The sequence below is a fragment of the Scyliorhinus torazame genome, chromosome 19 (assembly GCF_047496885.1).
Source record: "Scyliorhinus torazame isolate Kashiwa2021f chromosome 19, sScyTor2.1, whole genome shotgun sequence".
Classification (NCBI taxonomy): Eukaryota; Metazoa; Chordata; class Chondrichthyes; order Carcharhiniformes; family Scyliorhinidae; genus Scyliorhinus; species Scyliorhinus torazame.
The window spans coordinates 126,835,203-126,854,062 of NC_092725.1; the positions used below are offsets into that span (position 1 = coordinate 126,835,203).

An 18,860-nucleotide genomic window follows, 5' to 3' on the forward strand; every position below is an offset into this window, starting at 1 on the left:
TCACCCCTAAGCCTCCTACGCTCCAGGGAAAAAAGTCCCAGTCTATCCAGCCTCTCCTTATAACTCAAACCATCAAGTCCCGGCAACATCCTAGTAAATCTTTTCTGCACTCTTTGCATTATTGATTGGTTTCCTGTTCATTTTGGTTAATATTACTTTCAGTTCCGAAATAGATACTAATAAATAGAAACGACACATCCTGGTATTTTACTTAAACCGCCAAATAAGAACACTTAGGTGTAAAGCACAGAACACTCTTCAATTGAATAACTTTGCTCAGTAATGACCCGTAATTAATTGCAAATGTCAAAATCGAACATCCTTTCAAGCAGAGAAGAGTGCTTACACAAAGTGTCGAAGCACAGAATTTGGAAGGCTCTCACCTTTCTGCTGGGCTGTCGGGTTCAATATACGCAATCAGTGGTGGGGAAGACAAAGTTTCTGTGGCAAAGACACCGCCCTGCAGCTGAATTCCAAACCCCACGATTGGGTCACTGGTTAGAACTATTTCTGCTGTCTCGGTGTGGACAATCTGGCCTGCGGGACCAACCGTGCTGGAGGCTAAAGACACTGTGAAAGATGGGACAGTAGGAGGCATCACTTTCAGGTCATTGAACAAAACAGAATTCCGCTGATACAACTCATACCCTGTGCCTCTAAGGCGGTGGCCATATTCACAGGCTTGACTGATTATGTGCTGCATCCACCAATGTGACTGACAGAAAATGTAACATGTTAATTACTGGAACAATATCTATTGCCTTCAAAGTGTAAACTTCTACGTCGAGGTTGCAACACACAATCAGGCTATTCATCACAGCCAGTCTGCGTTAGGCTCTACCTTCCAAGTGAGCAAAGAGCTCAAATCACAGTTACCTTTTCCCCTTTCCACCATCCTATAAATTATTCTACATTTCACCTTTTTTTTATTAGGTTACTGTTTCTGACAAAAAAAAACGGTGTTATTGGACTGAAGCTAGTCAACCCAGTTCAGTTGTATATATAATAGATGTTCTTTTCACATCTAGTAAAGCTTTGAATCAACTGGCTGTAAATCTTTTCCAAGTACAATCCAAGATGGCTATAAAATAAAAATTTGTCTTTCTGGTATATCTCCCAGATACACAGGTAGCACACCGTAATCAACTGTGTGTACAGTTGCTTTGAAGATTTTTGACAGATTTATTTCTTACGCTGCGTGGGCTTTATGTTAAATTGTTACTGATGGTCAGTTGAACGTTGAGCACCCAACTCAAAAGAAATAAATTCAATCAAAGTAAAGCAACTAATAAAAGTTGAAACTTTGTCGACTGGACATCGAAATAGTTTTCTCCGCACAGTATTTTCACCTATGATTATCAGCAATCTTTACACTGGGACGGGCCACGTACAAGAGCTCTTGTAGTCTTTCTTTTTCATTTTTCTCCTCATCAGCGTTCCTCGAGGGCTTGTTGGATACTGATTGCGAGGTAGGGTCCCCATATTCAGGGAACTCAGGCTATATGCACTCATGGAGGTAGGAGAGAATGACGTTGACACCAGAGCAGCTAGAAAAACAAACAGAGAAATTGAGCATTTCCTCCACAGCACACGCCAGAGGTCTGCTGTCACGCGAACACAGCTGTTATTTCTTTAAAATTCCTCATTTGTTTACAATCTTTGACCGTGAAACTTAGATCTCCCAAATTTAACTGCAACCCAGCTATCAAACCTGTCTGTAGTGTTTTGTTTCTGCAGTGTAGATTAGAGGGCTAGGGTGTGAGAGTAAGGTTGAAGTAAAAGATCAACAATGACCTTATTGACTGGCGTTGCCAATGCTCTATTCCTGTTCCTATTTCTTATGTTTCAGTGTAGCAAAATTAATCAAAGAATCAAATGTAATCACTTTATAAAAAATTATTTTTTTTGAAAATAAATTTTGAGTACCCAATTATTTTTTTTCCCAATTAAGGGGCAATTTAGCGTGGAAAATCCACCAACCCTGCACCTTTTGTTCTGGGGGTGTCACCCCATGCAGACACAGGGAGAATGTGCAAACTCCACACGGACGGCCGGGATTGAACCCCGGGCCCTCAGCGCCGAAGGCAGCAGTGCTAACCACTACACCACAGTGCCGCCCTAGATTGAAATGTGATCACAAAACACAATTTCTTGTTTGGCATTTTCTTTTACTTTTATGAAGACCGAATTAATTTGGATGAATTCAACAGGTGAATAGTTGAACGGAATAGGTCAGTAAGACCCCAGGCTAGCTCACTATTCGGTGCTGAGTTAGTCAACTCTGAAAAGGGTGACTAATGTAAGAATTGGCTTCTGCATTTCTCGATCCTTGGTTTAGGGGGGAAAATTGGCCAGGTTTTTAAAATTACAGTCCAGTTAACCCTGCTGGTAGCATATGTGTCAATGCAAAGTGACAACAGTATTGTCTTTACGGTTATGCCTTCTGTCACGGGCAGGACATGCTGAGATACATCGTCAATGCTTGCACATGAATAATAGTCACTTGAGTAGCACTGGAAAGCGTACAATGCAATGGAACAGCGAGCTGGGAGTCAACCCTAAAAAAGCTGTTGAGGCAAGGAAAGCTAGAAATTTCAGAGGTGCTAACCCCAATCTTATAACCCACCCATAGATGAAAGGATACAGCCTAAGGACCGAAGGACTGCAGATATTACATCCTTGATCGACATTGCACGTATAAAGCTGGCAGTTGCAGGCAAGATTTTTACATACAAAAACCTGGGAGAAAATTGACAGCAAATATAAAGGAAAGCCAGCATGGACTTAAGAATAAAGCATGTTAAAAATTTCTTTTTTCATACAAGGTTGACGTGGGCAGTGCAGTTGAGGTTCTGTCAATGGAATTTTAAAACTATACAGCACAATAGTCTTGTTTGCAAAACTGAAACTCATTGGCTAAAAGGGCCATTGGCGGCATTGGTACACATTGGCAAAGGCCCAGAAAAACAGTGTTTTGGTTAATGCCTGATTTGCATGCAGGTATTAGGCTCAGTAGTAAGATCATTGGTGTTTTTCATATATATTAAGGCCTTTGACCTACTGGTGCAGGGCACAATTTAAAAGCTGGCAAATAACTCAAAACTTGGAAGTTTAGTGAACAGTGAGGAAGAGACTTCAAGATAACATAGACAGTCTGGTGAAATGGGCAGGCACAGAGCAGACAAAATTCAATGCAGGAAAGTGTTGTGTTTGGTAGAAAGAATGAGGTTGACAAATTATGATGAATGTAAAAAATTGTCATATTTTATACATTTGTTGCTATGGTTATCATAACCTGGGTTAAGATGCATACAGACAGGATGATTGCTCGAGCAGTAAAAATTAGGTAATCATTGATTTACAGGTGAAGTGTTCTGCTAAAAGATCCTGAGAACCACTTACTTGTTTACAGATGGCTAGCTAATGGAATATTGTTTAGGTTTGAAGGACCCTTGGGGTGTAGTTAATTTATGAGGGGTTTGGTGTTTGGTCAAATAAGTCAAGGGGAATCTTGTAAGTGGAGACAAAAGAATGCCTTATGCTTTGGGTACAGATGATATAGTTAATGGGAGGAGCCAGGTCTATCCGAAAAATTAGTTTTTCCTAGGATTTTAATCTGAACAGTTCTTCAGTTTTGGTTCTGAAAGGTTCTCTCTGCAACAATTGTGCACAGAGAAAAGCAAGTAAAACCCTGGCTGTTAACTTTATTCATATTCATGAGTGGTTTTTAATTTATATCGGTTTGCTTAATTGGCAGGTTTAGGAAGTTACGAATTCTTATTTTACTTAAGAACTGTTGTAACTGTTAACAGTAAAGCTATTTCTTTGTTACTAATTTGGTTAATTCTGTGATTAAATTAAAGTTTGTTTGACCATAAAAGACACCTATTATCACTCCAGAACTTCCTCACAGTTTTACAAATTGAAAATAGTTGGGTTCTCATTCGGGGTCCTCACAAAATTCATTGCCAAGCAGAATGATACAATCTTAAAATAGATGAACGAACGGAGACATTGAGTGGTGTTGGTGCACAAACCGTTGAAAGTTGTAGGACAGGTTAACAAAGCAGTTAATAAAACATAGAGGGTTTTGGTTTTATTAATGGAGGGATACAGCACAAAAGCCAGGAGATTTTGCAGCATCTCTATAAGATACTATCTTGAACCCAGCTGGAGTTTTGGAGAGGGTATAGAGATTCAGGCTGATTGAGACGAGGGATTAGAGTTATCTGGATAGACTGAAGACGTTGAGAGGAAATTTAATAAAAGGGCGTAAAGTCATAAATGGCATGGATGGAATAAAGAAAGTGAAACTGTGTCCAAAGGTTGAAAGGTCATTAACGGTAGGCTACAGACTTGAGGTGATTGGCAAATGATAGAAGCCACACGAGGAAAATTTCTTTTCATAATGGGTGGTTACTGCCTGGTAGCTGGTGGAAACAGGTTCAGCAGCAACTTTCAAAAAGGACCTGGATAAATACCCAAAGCTGAAAAATTTACAGGCATAAAGAAGAAAAAGAGTCAAAGAGTGGGACTGACTTGATCGCTCTTCGAAAGAGCCCAATGCAGGCTGATGGGCTGAATGGATTCCTTCTGCATCTATTATTCTACGACTCCCTTCAGGGCACGAAGTGAGATCTTTGTGGAGAAGTATCTAAATAACTACAACTATACAGAGGAAAACATATTCATATCTATATCTAATCCATCATTTCAATTTCTTTCCCCCACAGTCATTCTGGAATTGCTATGACCCATTTTTACAACAATGTGAATTCTTACAAGTAAATCTAATCCAAACAACTATAAATCCTGATGTAATATATTGTGGTTATCCTCAAAAGTTATTACACCAACAATACTGGTTCCTTTATTATTTGCCCCGCTAGTGCAATTGCCATCAAAATGTCCCTCCCTTCACATGACATTACATCTATCTTTAGAAGAATGTTATGGCCGATATTTCTGGATTGCATACCAATGAGATTTCACAGCACTGCAATGACTTCCAAGAATAACATAACCATAATACATATATTATGTAAAATAACAGCTGTGTACGCACTCAAATGCAAAGTTACTCGATACAGAATATTTTAAATTGATCCAAATGCATGCACACCAAGCATCAGATTAATTCTTTTAAAATTCGGGTTTGTTTTGAGGTACCGTGGTTCCACTCTCTTCAAAATGTCAAGATGATTATTTGTTTCAGAAGGTTTGGAGTAATTGAAGAAAGGGACGTAGGCAAGTCAATAAGCAAATGTTCAGATTTAAAAAGCACTAATCTATGCTTTAGGATCTACAAGTAGTAAAAGTACATGGGCTTCCGAATGTAGGCTTAACAGTCACTTCACATGCAAAGAGCTGAAAGATTTTGAAACATTTCACGTGAAAGTCCTTTCACTGTGCAAGCCATTGTAGGAATGCTAAAAACCAGATGAGACAAGTCTATTTTACTAATGCGGCCTACATTTTGGCCTGTCAGGATTTTTAAAAAAAACATGAAAATCTAGACGTTAGTGCCATCTTGACGGCAAAACGTCCAATGTAATGTACAGGCAAAACATTCATAGCTTAAGCAGAGGGGGTGAAATCAACAGTAAACCTTTAATATACAATTCTCCATTTTGGTCCTGGGTCTCTAGAGTTTTTACACAGGTACTCATTTAGACAAATTCCCATCATCTGGGACCCTCATAGAAATCAATCAACTACTAGAATCAAAGTGCCAAAAGGTGCAGCTGCATTCTGGATTAGTGTTGAAAACTTCATTCCTTCAGAGTTAGACTTCTGAGTTTTGCCTATCTGGTCGTCACATATAGTTTAATGTTTAAGCCAAAAATGTTCATGGTTCATGTTGTTGGATTAATTAAAAGGATAGGATGCAATCAGCAATAATTTCTACTCCTGATCATCGCTAGCAACCCTCTTTAAGGAAGTGGATGTCGGGGCTGGCTGCCATTGTACCATCGCTAAACAAGTCGGCTGTTAACATTGACTTAAGTTTACTCGTAGTTACGCTAATTAGATAAGTCCCTGGAAGGTTGCTGGCACTGACAGAATCAGAATCAGTATGAAGAAAGGGAGAAAGTAGGAAGGAAAAAGAGGTATAGAAACAGGCCAAAAAAAATTATGCCAAAAGTTATCATGGTCTTGGGAACAATTTGACTTTTAAAAGGTTTACAAATAGTAAGACTCCTCCAATGAAAGCACACATATGGTTTGCTGTAATTTTAGTATTCTGCTCCATTATTGATGCTAACTATTGCTGGCTGATTTTAAAAGATGGCTTTTGGTTAAAGATAGACATTGATTCAGTATTTCATACGTGAGCCAGCACTGTGTGGGCCAGAATACGGAATTCTGCTTTGCGGTCCCTCCGCAATCACTTCTGACTATTTTGGTGAACTATTCCTGCGCGCTCCCGATAAGGTTTGAGATTATTCTTTTAGAACTTAAATTTGGCAGCACTTGTTCACTGATCCTTTTAGCTGCAAGCTGTGATTTCAAATACGAGTGTTGATTCAGCATATATCTGGCATTACATTTTCTTTTTAAAAATAAATTTAGAATACCCAATTCATTTTTTTTCCCAATTAAGGGGCAATTTAGCGTGGCCAATCCGCCTACCCTGCACATCTTTGGGGTGTGGGGGCAAAACCCACACAGACACGGGGAGAATGTGCAAACTCCACATGGACAGTGACCCAGAGCCGGGATCGAACCTGGGACCTCGGTGCCGTGAGGCAGCGGTGCTAACCACTGCGCTGCCGTGCTGCCCCGGCATTACATTTTCTAACCAGCTCATTTCTATTGCAGTGGCTAAAAATTGGGCTTCAACAAAACTTGGACTGCTAGTGCGTAGCGCTGCTCAATTTCAGCGTTCTCAGCCATCATTAAAACCACCACGAAGATGAGTTCAAATAAACTATTAACCCATCTCACAAGGAAGCAAAGATGTAAATTCACAATGGCTATTTTTAATCAGCTTCCTGCCTTAAATGCCCATTCATAAAATTATAGTTATCTGTGACTCATTTTTCATGATACAATGACGAAGAAAGAAATAAAATGACTAAAATTTCTACAGCCGGTTAGGTATTGGCACATAAGCAGCTAGGTATGTTTTCCTGGGTTTGGATCGTTTGGTTTTTATTTTATTAAGAACTGTATCGTTTTGGTTGCCGTTTAAAAATGCATCTTGCACAACAGCATGCACGCAGTAATTAGAATATCAGGTCACGGCAACCTGCTCTGAATTGCTGCTGAGAAGGGGAATTTATTTTGGAAGGAAGCTGCTGGGTGGGGAAGAGGGAGGCCTGGTCGCAGGAGAATTATAGGTCAGAGGTTGTGACACCCACAAGGTTCACTTTTGTTCCGGCTCATTCCTCAGAAAATGCACTTCACCCAATGCATCACTTACAAATATTGCCACAATAAATATGATGCGGAGTAAAAAAATAATTTTAGTTTTAACACTGACCATGTCCCCCTTCCACTCCCCATCCTGCCCATTTTCTCTTGATCATCATGTTGGGAGTGCCTGGTCTCCACTCAACACCAACCCACAGAAAATCTGAGAGAGACCAGCTGTTCAACAGCACGGTCTAAATCAAAACTGAATTATTCTACCCCGGCACTGCTGTGGCATTTGATATGTTGCTCAAACTTCTGTGCTGTCAGAGCACTGTGAAGTAAAATTCTTTCTATGTATACTGAAAACATAGCTCTTTTAGAAAATATATTTTAAGGGCTTGACTCCACTTAGCAAACAGAAGGAATCGTCCCCAACACTTGAATTATTTACAATATGCATCATCTGTGGCTTGTACACTATTAAATTGCTACTGACAGATAAATTAATATCTAAATTCAGACATATTGATCTTCGATAAACTAGCCCAGGTAATGTGCAAGTTAACAGCGCTACAATAGTTGTAAACTTAAGCTGTAATGTTACAAGTGAATGCTCAAACATATTTATCCATAGAATGACTTGATTATTTTATTAGAGGTTTCAACCCATGCAAACAGAACATGGGACAGAAATCTGGTGAATTAAAGGACAGGAGGAAATAAAAAGTGTGGAACATTACGAAGATTGTTTTGAGGAGAAGGTTTCTGGCATTTCAAGGTCGTCATCCTACAATGATCAGGGTGGTAGGTGTTATAGGGTTGGTAGGTGAGGAAGTTGCTGCTGTTGCTCCCACAAGTATCCCAGGCAAGTTGTCTGTTGCTCCTTTGAACCCTGACTGTCCACATGAAGGATGATGGGAATCGCACACAAAAAAAGACAGAACGGAGCAGAAAAGAGGGAAAGACAATAGAATTATACAGATCGCAACGTCGAACAGAGGAGAAAACAGTTTTGAGTAGAAAGAACGATGACCTTTTTCATCACCTACTGAAACGACTCCTTTTTATTGACATATATACAAAACGGGCTGGATTCTTCCGCCCGGCCCGCCCAAAGATTGCTACGGGCGAGACGCAGACAATGGATACGTCCATTGACCTCGGCGGGATTCTCCGGTCGGCGGGCGGGCGCGGCCAAAGAATCCCGGCCAGCATCTCCAAACCATTGCCGGAGTTCTCCAGGTCTCCCAATGTAATATAATGGTGGACTTTTGAAACCCTCAAAAGAAATGGCTGAAAATAGATGCTTACACCATTTCTCTGAGGTTCCGCCAGTCTCCAAGTTGTGATGGGACATTGGGAGAAGCCCCAAGGAACGTCAAGGGTGGTGCTCCATATTCAACGTACCACACTTTTGAAATCAATCTTCAAACAACCGCGTGTGAAATAACAGTGTGAGGCTGCACGGTGTAGAACTTTTCACTTCTACTTTCCACACAACTTTTCCTGGGCATATAAAAAGCTGCAGGCAAACACCAAGTACTTTGGAAGGCGAAGTGACTGATAAACTATATTTTGAAATGTTACCAGAGTGTAGCGGGTATATTTTCCTCTTTTTTTTGAGAAATGTTTTATTATTTTTATGTCTATTAGCTACCAATGAAAACTGGGAGTTTACATCTGCTGGTTTCGTCCAAACATGAATTTGAAAATAGGAATGACAGAAAACAGGCAAAGCTGTCAGAGTTTTGACATAGAGTCATCCAGACTCGAAAGATTAGCTCCCTTCTCTCTCCACAGATGCTGTCAGACCTGCTGAGATTGTCCAGCATTTTCTGTTTGCTAACCCGAAACAGACTGGCCGCCACTAAAGGGCATTCTATTCTTTGGGATTGACACACCAAAAGGGCTAGGGAACTGTTCACGGGAGCACTCGGGGGAAAATTCCCACATGCCCAGTGTGCGCCTAGACATAACCACCAGGACAAACAGTAAATATTTGGCCAGTCAGGGGAGCCACATTACACTCATGAAACGTGACCTCCTGTTCTGCTCTCTCCGCAGAAGTTGCCAGACCCGCTGAGTTTTGCTACCACTTTCCTGTTTTTATTTCAGATTTCCAGCAGTCGCAGTATTTTGCTTTTATTACAGCAAAATATTCTGTTCACCCAGCTGTGGGTGAAGTTAAAAGCTCGACCCAACAAATATGTTACAAAGCCTGTTTTACAGAGAAGAGAATAGGGTCTTGTGCAACTGACTGATTGAGCGTGTCAGCTCCAACCTTGGCTCACACACACAGTGTCACCTTCCTCAACTTCAGCTGGTAGCCCTGACAGTTAGATAGTATATTCAACGCAAATTAAATATTTACACACAGAAATGAATAAATTTAATAGCTGACAAATCAGTCATGAATTAATTTATTCTTCACAGTGTTTAAATTTCATACATTGTAGTGACTACAATTCAAAAGCACTTGATTTGTTGTAAAGTGTTTTGGGATCTCAAGAGATTATGAAAGGTACCTCAGAAATTACAATCTTTCTTCCAAAACAGGTTAAAGTCCAACAGGTTTGTTGCGAATCACTAGCTTTTGGAGCACTGCTCCTTCCTCAGGGGAATGAAGAGGTAGGTTCCAGAAACATATATATTGACAAAGTCAAAGATGCAAGATGATACTTTGAATGTGAGTCTTTGCAGGTCATTAAATTTTTACATGTCCAGACCGAGCAACTGGAGAGAGGGATAATCACAGGTTAAAGAGGTGTAAATTGTCTCAAGCCAGGACAGTTGGCAGAATTTCGCTCCGTTGGACCTGTAAAGACTTAATTACCTGCAAACACTTGCATTCAAAATATCATCTTGCATCTTTGACTTTGGCTGTATATATGTTTCTCTTCATTCACCCAAGAAAGGAGCAGTGCTCCGAAAGCTAGTGATTTGAAACAAACCTGTTGAACTTTAACCTGGTGTTGTAAGACTTCTTACTGTGCTCACCCCAGTCCAACGCTGGCATCTCCACATCATTGTGATCATGGCTGATCATCCAACTTAATCGTTCAATCCCGCTTTCCTCCCATAATTTTTGATCCCCTTCACCTTAGGTGCTTTATTTAACTGCTTCTTGAAAACATACAATGCTTTGGCCTCAAGTACTTCCTGTGGCAACGAATTCCACAGGCTCACCGCTCTCTGGGTGAAGAAATTTCTCATCTCTTCATTCACCCGAGGAAGGAGCAGTGCTCCGAAAGCTAGTGATTCGAAACAAACCTGTTGGACTTTAACCTGGTGTTGTTAGACTTCTTACTGTGCTCACCCCAGTCCAGCGCCGGCATCTCCACACCATTTCTTCTAAATGTTTTACGTATTTCATTCACTTCTATTTTTAAAAATCCAATACTTTAGTTGTCTGAACACCCCTATGTGTTCATACTTCCACCCTCTCAATATTAATTGACTGATTTGTAGCTGTTTATTAATCTGAGTGTATCAATATCTGACTGTATCAATATCAGACTGACACTGAAAGCATCATTCCCACCAATATGTCCATTCACCTATCAACAGCGGCTGGCAATGAGCGCTTGTAAGCAGCTCATTCAAATTAATGAATTTTTGACAAAATTGCCAATTGTAAATTAATTAATTTGAGTCGGCGAGCTCCCAATTTGGAGCGGCTACCAGAAAGGGTCAAGTAATATTGGGACTGCTACTGGAAGTCAGCTTAATAAGCGGAATGCAACTACATCCCTCTGTGAGTCCGTCATTAATTACTTTTCCACAGTAAGTGATGGTTACACTCAAAATCTTAAACTTTCTTTACTCCAATGGGAATGCTCAAATACATCCGCCCCCCCTCAATTCTGTCATTAGCAAGGCTGCATGATTTTATTGCATTTCCCTTTCAGAGTAATCAACCAGCCTTTCTTTCCTATTGTCAATCCCTATTGTCAAGTAGCAAAACACTTGACAATGATAGTCTGAAAATAATATTTTTTTTGTCTGCTGCTCTTGGGTTGATCTTGTTCACCTATTTAACATTTCAACTTTTCTGTTCGACTTTAAAGAGAGGAAAATATACCCACTGTTTTGCATACCTCAGTTTGGTTGCACAAAGCAAATTTAAAAAAAATTACATGCATTATAATTTGGTGAATACGACAAAGACATTTACTGATTCTGTACTCTTAGCAGGGAACCACACTCTGAATCAGTAGGGCCAGAGATTGGGGGGGGTGGGGGTGGGGGTGGGGGGCGACCACAATACAACATCAACTTTTAGATTCACAATTTCTTCGAGTATTGGTCCACACTGGTATGCATGGAATCAGTAAATTCATCTTAATTATTTAAAGCGATTGCAAAGAAAAAACTTTGCATAACCGCACCAAAACATGTGTTCCAGATTGTCAACAGGCAAAAGATAAATCAAACCCCCAGGGTACCAGCCGACACACTCCAAGTTGCACATGATTTAAGTTGGAATTGAGGTACAAAACATGTACCGGACTGGCTGTTAGGTGATGCGTTCAAAAGTGCAATAAGATTCTCATTTGTCAAAAAAGTCATGATCTCATCTTTCTATTTTAGGAGGCAATGTATTCCCACCAGGCTAAAGAATGGTATCGTCAAAATGTGTAGGAATTACTTTTGTTCAAATTTTAGTTGTTCACATCAAAAATACAATTAGTGGTAAATTATCTTCTTAAAAAGCTGGATCACCTTGATACGCTGTGTGTATTTCTAATGCAATTTGTAAAATGCATGGTTTTCCTGGAGATGGAAATCTTTAAAAGAGATTATCTGCTTTTTCTGCAATTAAACTGCTGATGAAATCGGTTTCAAATTGTCATCAATAACACTTTTCTTTTTGTTAAAACTGGACATAGTTCTTTAGGGAAATTCAAAACATTAATCGGTGTGTACCGCTGTTAATTCTCATCTTCTGTTATAACAGTACTTCATGTCTGTTCAGTGCTAGGCCTGGGCCAATATTGCATAGAACCGTTTTGTCTCGAGGCAGACCCCAAACCCTCTTGGATCCCAATGATCTGGAATCTTCCCATTGCATTCCAAAGCACCATGGAGGAGAAGAGGGAAATTCTGCACACAGAATCTTGCACATAGCAAGGTGCTTTATTGCCATTGGCTGCAATTTCATATTGGGCTGCTGGGAATTCCTTGTTAATTGGAAAAAGTCTGAACAAACAAGGAAAATCCAGGTGCCCAGCGTCAGGAAAGCAAAATGAATATTCCTATGTTAAAAAAGTTATTAATGAGCCAACGGGACTGTGTTCAGTATCCAAAAGCAAACTAGTCAAAACGAAACTGGAAGAAGGAGGAATTAAAAAATACGTAAAAATGTAGAGAATTTTTGAAATATATATCATATAATTTTTTTAGTGGCACCCAGTGCACGTTCCTGCATGGCACTGCATTGGGCCATTTTCTGCATGGCACTGCAGTGGGCCATTTTCTGCATGGCACGGCATTGGGCCACTTCCTGCATTGGGCCATTTCCTGCATTGGCCCATTTCATGCACGGCACTGCATTGGGCCATTTCCTGCTTTGGGCCATTTTCTGCATGGCACTGCATTGGGCCATTTCCTGCATTGGGCCATTTTCTGCAGGGCACTGCATTGGGCCATTTCGTGCATGGCACTGCATTGGGCCATTTTTGGTTTTGTGCTGCAACGAGTGACAGGATGTGATAAAGGGGATGTGATCAATAACTCCGCAGGATTATAGAGTTAACTATTATGGTTTGTAGTGAGACAAGGGGGTGGAGGTTTGGGAAACACATCCATCATTTAGATGTAGTTAATTTCATCCTATCTTGTTACAACTTGGAAGATCATTTTTGCTTGCAAACCTTTTGCAACGACTCAAGAAGGTTTGACAAAAATGCCTGGAATTGGCCTGTGCAGGTGGGTCGCTCCACTCCCCAAACTAAAATAAGTGACCCTTCCTGTTGCATGTGTTGAATGATTTTCAGAGGGGCTGATGAAGCTCACCTCTTTAAAAGGTTATTGGTGTTTATGGAGGTGCCAGTAATTCGAATTTAACTTTCAGCAGTCCCACTGACATCAGAGCTGCAATCTGTGCCAATGTTGTAAACTAAATGGCACATTAATGGGCATTAGATTAAAATAACCAGACAGAGCAGCTATCCCACAGTCATCTCAAATCAGACAGTAAGGACTTGTGGGCTGGAATGCTGCATTTCAACTCTCAATTGTTATTACATATATTTCTTTAGCTGTCAACGTCTACCCCTCATTCCTATCAGGCAGAGAGTCCCAACACCTACCGTGTTCTGTTCCCTTCAAAGCAAGTCGCGTTTGGTGGTAAGGAAGCAGCTCGAGTTTGACATGTTCGGAGGTACTGGCTAAAAGTTGAGTTGCCTCGGCTAATGTGCAATACTCCATGCTGGTGCCATCAATCGAAAGGATGTGATCTCCAACATGCAACGCTCCACATCTGTGCATAAACAAACATTTTAGATTTCAGGGATAACCTCAAATACAGCAAGAAGAAGAACCGAATATGCTGCACTAATTCATCAGTCACAAAGAGAGTGACAAATTTTCAAATGAAAATGTAACTTCATCGCTTAAGTCAAAATTGCACAGGGATTCTGCCATCAGTCGCTAACCATCTGTGATGTACCAAGCACAACAGTAAAATAAGCAATTTTGAATTCACAATCTAATAACTCCGATACCTTTTCCTCCATTTCCCATGTCCCTCATTCCTGTAGGAGGAGCAATTCCCCCAGCACTATGACTACAACTGGAAGTTAATTGGGAAGAGAATCACAGCAAAATCGCTGTAAAATGCAGCCCGTTAGATTATTATTAGATACGGCCTGGGATTCTGGTTCTCAAAAAATAATAAAGCAGTAAATTAAACCTCTATGCCATTTGCAATAGCACAACATCGACAAATTAACACCACAAACTTTCCAAACAGAATCCATGTCAAGAGATATTCCAAGCATATTTTGCATAATTTGCAAATCAGACTGAAATACATTTACATTTCAGGCAGTATATTGCTAAAATTTTCCCTGTAATAAAGGCAAATGGTTTCCTACAGTGTGCACAAAATCCTAGCCGAGCGAATGATTGCAGATATTGAAGTAATTCTTAGGGGAGTTAAATTTGTTTTATGATGCCAGTTTGTCAATTATTCGGAAAGAGCTTTCCGACAAGTTTTATGTTATATGGATCCACTGCTGATGACCAAACGTGAACGACACTGAGGATAATTCAGGAAGACGGACAATTTACATCAGCAAAACACCCCAACGGGACACACACAAGCAACCCAAAATTATGAAAAGTGCTGAATGCACGTGGACTAAACATGGTCACATCACCCTCTCGTGTATATGCCTAGTGAACACTTTTATGAGCTCATGCAGAGGGTTTATATCACCTTAATGCCTCTGATCAATCAACCTAATCATGATGTTTCCATTGCTCCAACAGAGGTGCCTACAATTCATAATCTGCAAAAGCATGAATTACTTAGCAATACTTGGGTATAGTTCCAAGACATCTTCAAGCAATTTTCTTTAAAAAAGCAAGATGTCAGGAGTTAGGTTAATTCAACAGCAGGAATTTGCATTCATATAGCATTTTTAACACAGAACTAATCCTTGCAATGCACTTTCGATGTCAAACATCCCAGGAGCTATCAATATTTTTTTAAATGCTGAGAGAAAGGAAGAGATATCAGAAAGGGTCACTTTAATAAGTATACGGGGAGTCCATACCGAGTAGTATAAAGAAACAAAGTTTTTATTTGCAACCCAAGTATATACACAGCCTGCTAGATCCCAACCGGGTCCCTTTCTGGTTGGTGCCCTACTGACTGACCTTTTACACTGAGGTTAATTGAGATCCATCGGCCCTACCAGGGGAACTCGTACTCCACAAGGACCACGAGGGAGTTAATCATTATCACCCCGTCGACCCCGTGCAGGCTATTCCAGTCACCAAAGCTTGATCAAAGGGTGGGTATTAAGGAAAAGACTGAGGTTAAATGTTAGGGGTGTATTTTGATTGAAACCAGTTTCACACTGTTCCGGCTGAGTATGTGAATGTAAAATAAAAATATAACCGCATCTTATTAAAAATCTCACTCACTTGCTGTCTATCAAATTGCTCTTTCTTGTGTCCACTTCTCCCATTCCTAAGCACTACGTGGACAAGGGAAAACTTGCCTCTGTAAACTTGGCAGACTGTAATTACAACCTCCTACCAGTGGCAGCAGTCAACAGTTCAGTTTTGCAGATCCTGAACTCAGACTGCAGAGGACATGGATATACTTTTTAAAATTTTAAATAATTTTTTACACCTTCTTGCAAATTTAACTACTTTAATATAAATAATTGTATAAAAATAAGAACAGAATGCAGGACTTTAAAATGAGACTGAATCATATCATTTAAAAAAAAAAAAAATGAATTTAGAGTACCCAATTCATTTTTTTCCAATTAAGGGGCAATTTAGCGTGGCCAATCCATCTACCCTGCACATCTTTGTCTTGTGGGGGTGAAATCCATGCAAACACGGGGAGAATGTGCAAACTCCACACGGACAGTGACCCAGAGACGGGATCGAACCTAGGACCTCGGCGCCGTGAGGCAGCGGTGCTAACCCACTGTGCCACCGTGCTGCCCGACTGAATAATATTATAATATAATATTTTTTAAAAAATAATAATTTTTATTCAACTTTTCACAAAATATCAGCAACAAAATACAGAAAGAAAAGGACAACCCCCCCTCAATATACATAAATAATAAATTAACAGCCTTCATCGACACAAAGGCAAATATACACGCCCACGCAAGAAAAACAAACCCCCCCCACAGAAGAAGAATCCTTTGCCGGGCTACCAGGGACGCAAAGGCCAGAATACCGGCCTCTTTCACCTCCTGCACTCCCGGCTCCTCTGCCACCCCAAATATTGTGAGCCCCCAGCCCAGCTTGACCCTGGAACCTACCACCCTCGACACCGTCCTCGCTACGCCCTTCCAAAAGTCCTCCAGCGCTGGGCATGCCCAGAACATGTGGGTGTGATTTGGCTGGGCTCCCTGAGCACCCAACACACCTGTCCTCGCCCCCAAAGAACCGGCTTACCCTTGCCCCGGTCATGTGAGCCCTATGCAGCACCTTAAATTGTATGAGGCTGAGCCTCGCGCAAGAGGAGGAAGAGTTGACCCTCCCCAGGGCATCCGCCCACATCCCCTCGTCAATCTCCTCACCCAACTCCTCCTCCCACTTACCCTTAGCTCCTCCACCGAGGCCTCCTCCTCCTCCTGCATCACCTGATAGATTGCCGAGATCCACCCCTCTCCAACCCACACCCCCGACAGCACCCTGTTCTGGGTCCCGTGTGGCGGCAACAGTGGGAACTCCACCACCTGCCGCCGGACAAACGCCCTTACCTGCATATATCTGATGGTATTCCCCGGGGGGAGCCAAAACTTCTCCTCAGCTTACCCAGGCTCGCGAACTTCCTGTCCACAAACAGGTCCCCCATCCTTCTAATACCTACCCTGTGCCAGCTCAGAAACCCTCCGTCCATCCTCCCCAGGACAAACCGGTGGTTCCCCCTAATCGGGGACCACACTAAGGCCCCCACCTCCCCCCGTGACGTCTTCATTGCCCCCAGATTTTGAGGGTAGCCGCCATAACCGGGCTCGTGGTGTACCTCGTTGGAGGAAGCGGCAGCGGCGCCGTCACCAGCGCCTCCAGGCTCGTGCCCACACAGGACGCCATCTCCAGCCTCTTCCATGCCGCCTCATCCCCCTCCATCACCCACCTACGCACCATCGCCACGTTGGCAGACCAATAATACCCACAGAAGTTAGGCAGCGCCAACCCCCCCTAATCCCGGCACCGCTCCAGGAACACCCTTCTCACCCTCGGGGTCTTCTGTGCCCACACAAACACCATAACGCTCCTGTTAACCCACCTGAAGAAGGCTCTAGGGATTGGAACAGGAACAAAAACCTCGGGGGCACCGTCATTTTAACTGACTGCACCCTACCCGCCAGGGAGAGTGGCAGCACGTCCCACCTCTTAAACTCCTCCTCCATCTGCTCCACCAGCCTTGTGAAGTTAAGCTTATGTAGGGCCCCCCAGCTCCTAGCCACCTGAACCCCCAGGTGCCTGAAATTCCTCTCTGCCCTTTTTAGCGGGAGTTCACCAATCCCCCTCTCCTGGTCCCTCGGGTGCACTACGAACAACTTGCTCTTCCCCATATTAAGCTTGTACCCGGAGAAATCTCCAAACTCCCTCAGGATCCTCATCACCTCCGGCATTCCCCCCACCGGGTCCGCCACATATACCAGCAAACCATCTGCATAGAGCGACACCCGATGCTCCTCCCCACCCCGCACCAGGCCCCTCCAGTTTGTCGACTCACTCAGCGCCATGGCCAGGGGTTCAATCGCCAGCGCAAAGAGCAGGGGGGACAGGGGACACCCCTGCCTCGCCCCTGGTGTAGCCGGAAATACTCGCGACTTCCTTCTGTTCGTAGCCACACTCACCACCGGGGCCTCATATAGCAGCCTCACCCACCTGACGAACCCCTCCCCGAACCCGAACCTTTTCAACACCTCCCACAGGTACTCCCACTCCAGCCTATCAAAGGCCTTCTCCGCATCCATCGCCGCCACTATCTCCGCCTCCCCTTCTATCGCCGGCATCATTATAACATTCAAGAGCCTCCGTACATTAATATTCAACTGCCTCCCTTTCACGAACCCCGTCTGATCCTCGTGTATGACCTGCGGCACACAGTCCTCTATCCTCATGGCCAAAATCTTTGCCAGCAACTTTGCATCTACATTTAAGAGTGAGATCACCCTATATGACCCACACTGTAGGGGATCCTTGTCCCGCTTCAGGATCAGGGAAATCAGCGCTCTAGACATCATCGGGGGCAGAGCCCCCCCTTCCCTTGCCTCGTTGAAGGTCCTTACCAACAGCGGGCTCAGCAGGTCCGCATACTTCTTGTAAAATTCAACCAGGAACCCATCCGGCCCCGGTGCCTTCCCCGCCTGCATGTTCCCTATCCCTTTGACCAACTCCTCCAACCCAACCGGCGCCCCCAACCCCGCCACCTGCCCCTCCTCCACCCTCGGAAACTTCAGCCGTTCCAGGAAGCGACCCATCCCTCCCTCTTCCAGTGGGGGCTCAGACCGGTACAGTTCCTCGTAGAAGGCCCCTTTGATACCCACCGCACTTCGCACCGTGCTCCCTCCTCCATCCCTAACTCCCCCAATCTCCCTAGCTGCCTCTCGCTTCCGAAGCTGGTGCACCAGAATACGGCTCGCCTTTTCTCCGTATTCATATACCGCCCCCTGCCCCTTCCTCCACTGCGCCTCCGCCTTCCTGGTGGTCAACAAATCGAACTCAGCCAGGAGGCTACGCCACTCCCGAAGCAACCCCTCCTCCGGGGCCTCCGCGTACCTCCTATC

The 18,860-nt window shown here is 42.8% G+C and overlaps 1 protein-coding gene across 5 annotated transcripts in view; it reads right to left on the reverse strand.

Annotated features, from left to right (window-relative positions):
* grip1 (glutamate receptor interacting protein 1) overlaps nt 1-18,860 on the reverse strand; it is a 589,949-nt gene that overhangs the window by 79,835 nt on the left and 491,254 nt on the right. For 4 of the 5 annotated variants that reach the window (XM_072485188.1, XM_072485187.1, XM_072485189.1 and 1 more), the window contains exons 9-12: nt 13,671-13,840; nt 8,100-8,255; nt 1,392-1,547; nt 384-570 (exon numbers count right to left, since the gene is read on the reverse strand). In XM_072485188.1, the coding sequence (XP_072341289.1) occupies nt 384-570; nt 1,392-1,547; nt 8,100-8,255; nt 13,671-13,840 (669 nt within the window). The remainder of the gene's footprint in view (nt 1-383; nt 571-1,391; nt 1,548-8,099; nt 8,256-13,670; nt 13,841-18,860) is intronic. The other variant, XM_072485191.1, reaches the window with a different exon arrangement.